This window comes from Rhinichthys klamathensis, unplaced genomic scaffold (genome assembly GCF_029890125.1).
Source record: "Rhinichthys klamathensis goyatoka isolate OS25496 unplaced genomic scaffold, OSU_Roscu_1.1 h1tg000442l_1, whole genome shotgun sequence".
In the NCBI taxonomy this organism is placed as follows: Eukaryota; Metazoa; Chordata; class Actinopteri; order Cypriniformes; family Leuciscidae; genus Rhinichthys; species Rhinichthys klamathensis.
This window is the reverse complement of record NW_026606938.1, coordinates 453,698-460,694: the sequence shown is the minus strand read 5'-3', so window position 1 is coordinate 460,694 and position 6,997 is coordinate 453,698. Positions and strand designations below refer to the sequence as shown.

At 38.7% G+C, this 6,997-nt stretch overlaps 1 protein-coding gene across 1 annotated transcript; it reads right to left on the bottom strand.

The window, feature by feature from the left end:
• Nucleotides 1-3,268: 3,268 nt before the first annotated feature.
• On the bottom strand, nt 3,269-6,997 carry fgl1 (fibrinogen-like 1). The gene is made up of 7 exons (XM_056236257.1): nt 6,781-6,997; nt 6,481-6,655; nt 6,206-6,365; nt 6,008-6,105; nt 4,137-4,225; nt 3,745-3,932; nt 3,269-3,589 (listed from the first exon to the last, which is right to left on the bottom strand). The coding sequence occupies exons 1-7, from the start codon at nt 6,847-6,849 to the stop codon at nt 3,430-3,432; spliced, it is 939 nt and encodes a 312-aa protein (XP_056092232.1). The 5' UTR covers nt 6,850-6,997; the 3' UTR covers nt 3,269-3,429.

The window sequence follows — 6,997 nt, the reverse complement described above, 5'->3', positions numbered from 1 at the left end:
TGACACTAATTCGGTTTATGGCATAAGATAACAACATAGCATATGGCATAACAAACAAACATAATTTAACAGCATGTCAGTTAATGTTATATAAAAAAAAGTAAATGAAAACATGCAGAGGGATTGCAAAAACTTTATAAAATTTGCTTTAAATTTATATATATAAAATGAATTTCATAAAGTAATCTCTCCTAAATCAAATGTCCACAGCTTGTAACTGTAAAAACAACAACCATGGCTTTCTAATAGCCTTTTTGCACTTGCTGTCTTATTTTATATAGAAAGTAATTTATAATCTTTTATGAATAGATAGTTTTTTTTTTTTTTTTTTAAAGCATAAAACCAGAGTCCTACCAGGCAAAACATGTCAGTTCAGCACATCTCATTCAGGCTCCTGCAGCACTCACAGCTCCATATCTCAGGATCAATCCTATTAGTGCTGTGGTAAACACTACACCACACTAAACGCACGCATATAAAGACTGCCAGCTCTAAAATACCCATGAGCCCCAGCAGTCCCTCCTTCAGTACCACTCCTGGCTCGCAGAAATGGTCTGTCTCATAGGAATGTGGCACAGTCCAGGCTGCTGTCAGCACACTTTTGGGCTGTCCCTGCATACTAAAACACGCCTCTACTCGTACAGCGCTGTTCAAGTTCCAGCCTAGGCCATGACTGAACCCACTGCAAAGCCTCAAGGCTAACTTTACAAGGGACAGTGGCAGGTTGCCCTATCCCAGACAAGCGCTATAAGGGGAGTGGCCTGGGCATGCCAGGTCAAAAGCAGTATAATCGCTGTTGCTAAGCAGCCAATAGCATTTTTGAAGGGATTTAGGCATCAGAGGGATAAATGAGGATACATATTGCAAAACTGGATGTCAATACACAGTTATTTTCTGCTGAAGAAAACCTTTAACTTAAATGCTGGGTTGTTTCAACCCATGCTTGGGTCAACTCAAACATAATCAACTGATAAATATTGTTATAACTTTTGCTTCTAATCTTTTTCGAGTAGAAAAACCTGCAAGCCTTTAAAGAATTCAAAATTCACTTTTTGTGTTCCACGTTTGCAGTGACATTATGGAAAATATATAATGAAAAACAGTGTACCATTTTTAAATACACTTTTTACACTTGCACAAATAGACAAACCTAACTGTTGGTTTAAATTAAGCTAGAATTTAGGTTAATTTGATCCAACAGTTTGTCCATATTTGACCCAAACATGGGTTGAAACAACCCAGCATTTTATTGTGAAACTATATATAAAATATTAATTATAAAACAAACATCTACAAAAAAGTTAGGAAAATTTAAATGTCATGTTTATAAAAGTAATCCTTCTTCGATGCATGACATGGCATACATTTACTATAAAAAACAACACTTTCTTTGTATTGACAAATACTTGGCAATACCTTGACTTCCTTAAGTTATGTAACAGAAGGCATGAGGGGTATTATATCCTGTCATTGGGAACAGTACTATTTCTGACTAATCCGTCTTTAAACGGCCTTTAAACCAGAGCAGAAATCCATTATCTTGGTTAACAAAAGAAACAAGTGTTGGACACTAGGCCACAGAGTTAACAAAGTATTTTTTTTTTTTCAGATTCAGAGCATGTTCTTTATCAAAGAATCCTGGAAAAATGCTGTAAATACTACTGGTTTCAACATTTATAATAATAGGAAAATGTTTTGCTTTGACATCCCAGGAATAAATTATATTTAAAAATATATTAAAATAACAGTTATTTTAACTGTGATATTTTACAATACTGCTGTTTATAATGCATTTTGTAAATGTAGCCATGGTGAGCATGAGACTTTCCAAAATAAAAACAATCTTAGTAGATGCATTTATGCTTCATCTACATTCCCTTTTTACCCTCCTCCTCACAAACATCCACCTTCAAACAACAAAAAGGTTTTGTAACAACCATGTTTACCCATAAACATCTGCTGATTTTCATAAACATTTATTGAAAGGTTGCTAAACAGTCATTTAAAACATCTGTTCTTTTCCAGATGCACCATTCTACTTGAGATAGCTACAATATATTTCTAAGCAAAGCTTAAATAACCTGATAATTCTGCACCTGCACAACAAACCTGCTGTGGAATTCAAAGCTTGTGCCCTTTGAGCTATGTTTCCCCAGTTTCTGAACACCACATCTGGTCAAGACAAGAACATAGGTCCCACTAACGGTGCATTTATACCATATCGAACCAATATGAACTAAATAATATTCATAAGAGTATGGCAAACATAGGTTGGTTCATGTTGGGGGGTGGGGGGAACAAGCTTATTGGATGCCTTAAAATCTACTAACTTATTCCTGCCCAGCTCATGTTTCTCCCTCATACCCTCTGAGCCGTAATCTATTTCCTGATCGCTGCCTTTAAATTGTCTTGTGCACCTGACAGAGAAATATCAGAGGCCTGTTTGGGATCTCTGGCAGCTCGGTCTATAAATAACACGTCGAGTAAACAAAGTTGTAAAGCTATACAAGAAGACGATCCCTTTGAATAAATGGACACAGACAATACAGACTAAATGAACATTCAGTAGGCGTAATAAAAACATAAACTAAAGCCATGGATGATGGAACACAACTCACGCGACACGAGTAACAGCAAAAACATGCCTCGCGCTACTAAATCACGGATGAAATGTATGGTACAAGAGGTTGTTTAGAAAGGTACATATTTACACTGACTGCTCAACTTCTTTGGGTAGCATTGTGTACTTACCCCGCACGTCGCGAGTGGGATTAAACTCGAATTCAGATATATGTCTACCGTTAACAGCAGCGCTTGCAAAGTACAGGTGAGAGCTCAGGTGAGCTCGCGCTCACCTTAAATGACGTCACTGCAGGAAAGACACGAGCCGCTACAGTGTACTGTCACTCACTAGGACTAGGCCTATTATAGGCTACATGAAAGAAAATTAGGCACATCTAAACCATGGTTCAATATTTACTCAATAGTCTATTAAATATCTTGCTAAAAAAAGAAAAAAGATTTATATTCATTGGGTGTTAATTACATTTACCATGACAGATATTGCTATAATTTATGAAGACAAAGAAAACGTCTTAGAATTTGTAGTTACAATTTTTTTTGTGGCAGTTAAATTCTATGTTCTATTCTTAATTTAAAGAAATGATATTTTAAATGAAACCTTTGATTTATTTTTAAATGTTTATTTATTTCTTCAAATAAATCAAATTAAAGATACTATGATAGAACACACAAGGATGCAGCAAGGATGTGTTGAAATTTTTATTGCGCTACATGCAGTAGAAGAGCTTTTTGAACTAGGCCTACGTATGTAAATAGTTAAGAATTGGACCACTAAGATGGACTATATGTTATTTGCCATCATCCACTAATTCATCGCCTTCGTAGTTTAGATATCAGATCCATGAGTTAAACATCATTAGGCTCAAAAATGGCTGGTCTGATCTTCATCTGGACAGATTTGAGGGAGTACCACCAGCCATGCCATGGGTACCACACTATTCCATCATCAGTGACTGCGCTGTAGGGTCCTCGGTAGTAAAATCCATTCAGATTGGCGGAGTGACATCTAGAGGAATACAGGTGAAACAACATAAAAATGTGATGAACTACTGTGTTTACTAGTATGAACTTGAGAAGAACTGCCCTACATACACAAAAATGACCTGTGTTGTAATTGTCATTGTTATGTGAAAAGCTCTGTCAAAGTTATTAGACGCAAACCTGTTAAACCACCAGCCACCCTTGTCCTCCTGAGCACAATTGCGGTCGTAGCGGTCATTATCCCTGTCTCGTGTGCTAAACTTCATTCCTTGGTGGCTGGCCCACCACTGAACCTCAGGATGATAACTGCCAGAGAGAGCGTCCCCTGCGTTTCCTGTGTATACACCAAACTGGAGCTGGTAGTGGTTCTGAAAAGACAAATGAGATATTTTGAAATGAAGTATAATATTGTGTATTACAAAAGAGATATTGTGTAACCCCTTCTTTTTGTTCTTAATGAAAATAGAACAGTGATTTATTAGAAACTTCACAAGCCATCTGTTGGTTCATCATGGGCTTTCACACATCATTAATCACAAATATGAAGAGATTAATAAAAAAATAATAAAAACCTGTTCATTATCCAATTTGAACTTTCTGTACACTGCAAAACGGTGGCTGCCCTCAAAATCTTCCAGATTGATTCTCAGGGTGTAATCATCTGCATAACAGAAGGTGTTTTAGTGAAAACTGAAAGAGAAATAACATAATATAATATGAAGTAAGAAATAATTGACGACGGGCTGTTAAATTATTAAACAAATATTTTTATCCTATTGTTTGTTATATTTATTTGCTTTTATTTGTTTTATTTTAGTTCCTGTGATTTAGTTCCTGTTTCCATTTTAATCTTGTTTGTTTCCATAGTTATCTTTGTCTGTTACCATGTTATCTAATCACCTACAGCTTTCCTTCATTTAGCCCCTTGTCATCTTGTGTCTTGAAACCCTCAGTCTTCGTTTGTTCTTTGTTTTGTGTTAATGTTTCGTGCTGGTATGTATCTCTGTTTGGTTCCTGGAGTTTGTTAAATGTGTTTTCATCATTCTTCTGCGTCAAGCATATTTTATCAAGTCAAGCCAGAGTGTGACAGAACACAAGACCATACAAAAGAAAAGGTTTGGACCAGCAGTTCGCCTCTTGTGCCTTCGTCAGGGCGACCTCACCATAGAGGAGTATGTAGAGAAGTTATGCCAACTGTTACACTGCTACACTGACTTTAATGAAATCACTCTCAAGGACATATTCTGTGCGGTCTTAGCCTAATCATTCGTTTGGGGATGCCAGAGGGAAAGATCAGTTTTTCCCTGGCTGAATAAGGCTGAATCCTGCAATCCTGCAGTAGAGTCTCGACACGTCATGGCCGCCATGCCATAGTCTCCGCATGTCATAACCAGCACACGTCAAGTTTCCCCTGAGGATTTTTTCGGAGGTGAAGGCTATGTGTACTGGTCTCCTACAGCCGTGGAGATTGGTTCTCCATGGATCTCCTCGATCACTGGATCAGTCCCGGGACAAATGAGACTGACCGCTAGTGTGATGGATCCACAACTGAGGTCAGTGCGAGCGGCTGGAATACTGAACCCGGTGGTGGTCTCTGCGCCGCCAAGTGTGGTGGTCTCAGAGTTATTACTATTGTCATCTGTCTGTGATGGCTGACTGCATCTTGTGTGTTTGGGCCACACACACTTCTACAGCTCCAGCGGTGACTGCTAGTTCTTCCTTTCCCGTCGGCTCTGCTGTGCTGTGATGGTCTTCTGCTCCGCCATGGTGGTCTCCTGCACCTTCAGCTCCACCTTGGAGGTCTCCTGCTCCGCCAACTCTGCCTTGGCTCCCTGAACTGTCAGCTCTTCCATGGTTTCCTGAACTGCCGGCTCCGCCTTGTTCTCTAGGCCTACTTCTGCCACACGGGCCAGGCCCTCCGTTCCTCCCCCTGTTCAGCCTCCACTCCATCACCCTCCTGGACTATTTAAATCAGGCTTCGTCTGTTTTTTTTTGTTTGTTAACGTTTCATGCTGGTATGTATCTCAGTTTAGTTCCTGGTGTTTATTAAATGTGTGTTCATTGTTCTTCTGTGTCAAGTGTAACCCCTCACCCAGGTCCTACTCGCCCCCCTCTGTGTGGGCCTCGAACCCGGGTCTCCAGCGTGGGAGTCAGGCACTTTAACAAGGAGGCTAAAGACTGCAGCCTCTAAGGCTGTAAGGACCTTTGAAATAACTGAAATCATTTGGCGAAGTGATATGGAAGTGTAATCCAGTCAAGACCTGCCTGGAACTACTTTAGCTGTGCGTTTACTGGAAAATAATTGCACACCTTACGTTCATCAGCCAATCAGAATCAAGCATTCAACATCTTGATATAATATAATTCAGATAAATTATGGCATAGCATGACGCATTACATCTGTCTCAGTTTGTATGCATTTCAGATGTATAGATTTACTCACCTTGAGATGTCAAATAATGGAGATTATCATTCCCTAACCAGAACTCTCCATTAGGAGACTTCATGTCACCAAATCCTGTTTTATAATCATTCCAATCTCTAAAAAAAAGAAAGAAAAGTAAAACAAAAAATTCATGTTTAATTTATTTATTTAAAAGCACATCTCTTCTCATAGTCACAACAATGAACTTTTCCATACCGGTCAAATGACTCCTTGCCATCTGAGCGTCTCTGGAAGACTGTCCATCCACCCCCCTCTGTCATATCACAGAAGACTCTGATCTGGGTTGGACTAAGCAGTGGTTTAATCATGTAAAATCCACTCTGCATGCTGCCATTTTTGAAGATCTGAGCACAATCTGTATATGGCAGATTGATTTCTGTTAGTACTGCTTTACAGTACTAACAAAATACAACATATTTACACAAGGACAGTGAATACCATATCTTAATAAAATAATATAGAGCCTTGACCCATGTACTGTTTGTCTCCCATGTCATAAATTGAGCCCTCTTTTAGGGAACGTTCATTCATCTGGTTGAGATTCATTAATCGTTGAATAAGTTGATGTTGCTTTGAATGGCGAACTTCCAAATTTTTCATCTCCGCTCGAAGACGCTCTATCTCATCTTGACATTCGTCAGGTGCCTAAATGCACACGACACACAGAATGACAGCTGTAAATTCACCATAAAATAAACATTTTTTAATTGACCTGTAACTAAAGGTAATGTCAACACACAAGAAAGCAGAATGAATTGTAAGACACTTACAGAGTCTGACAAATCCAGAGTACAAAGCATCCATATGATGAACAAAACTGACATCGTAGATGTTCTCATTTAATGTCGAATTTAAAGATGGAAGATCGTACACCAAGTGATCTTGTGTTCAGTTCAATTTGTGCACTAAAGAAGAACTACAGACTCAACAGCTTGTACAAATGCTCCTGAGGTCTGTTCTGGTGCCTGACCAAATTTCCTGTGGTTG

What these genes read in the sequence shown, in the direction of transcription:
- fgl1 (XM_056236257.1), bottom strand. Translation starts at nt 6,849, where the DNA reads ATGAGAACATCTACGATGTCAGTTTTGTTCATCATATGGATGCTTTGT. An exon ending in GGGAGACAAACAGTACATGG is followed by an intron (nt 6,366 to 6,480) that starts GTCAAGGCTCTA and finishes TGCCATATACAG; the next exon opens with ATTGTGCTCAGATCTTCAAA. An exon ending in GGCAAGGAGTCATTTGACCG is followed by an intron (nt 6,106 to 6,205) that starts GTATGGAAAAGT and finishes TCTTTTTTTTAG; the next exon opens with AGATTGGAATGATTATAAAA.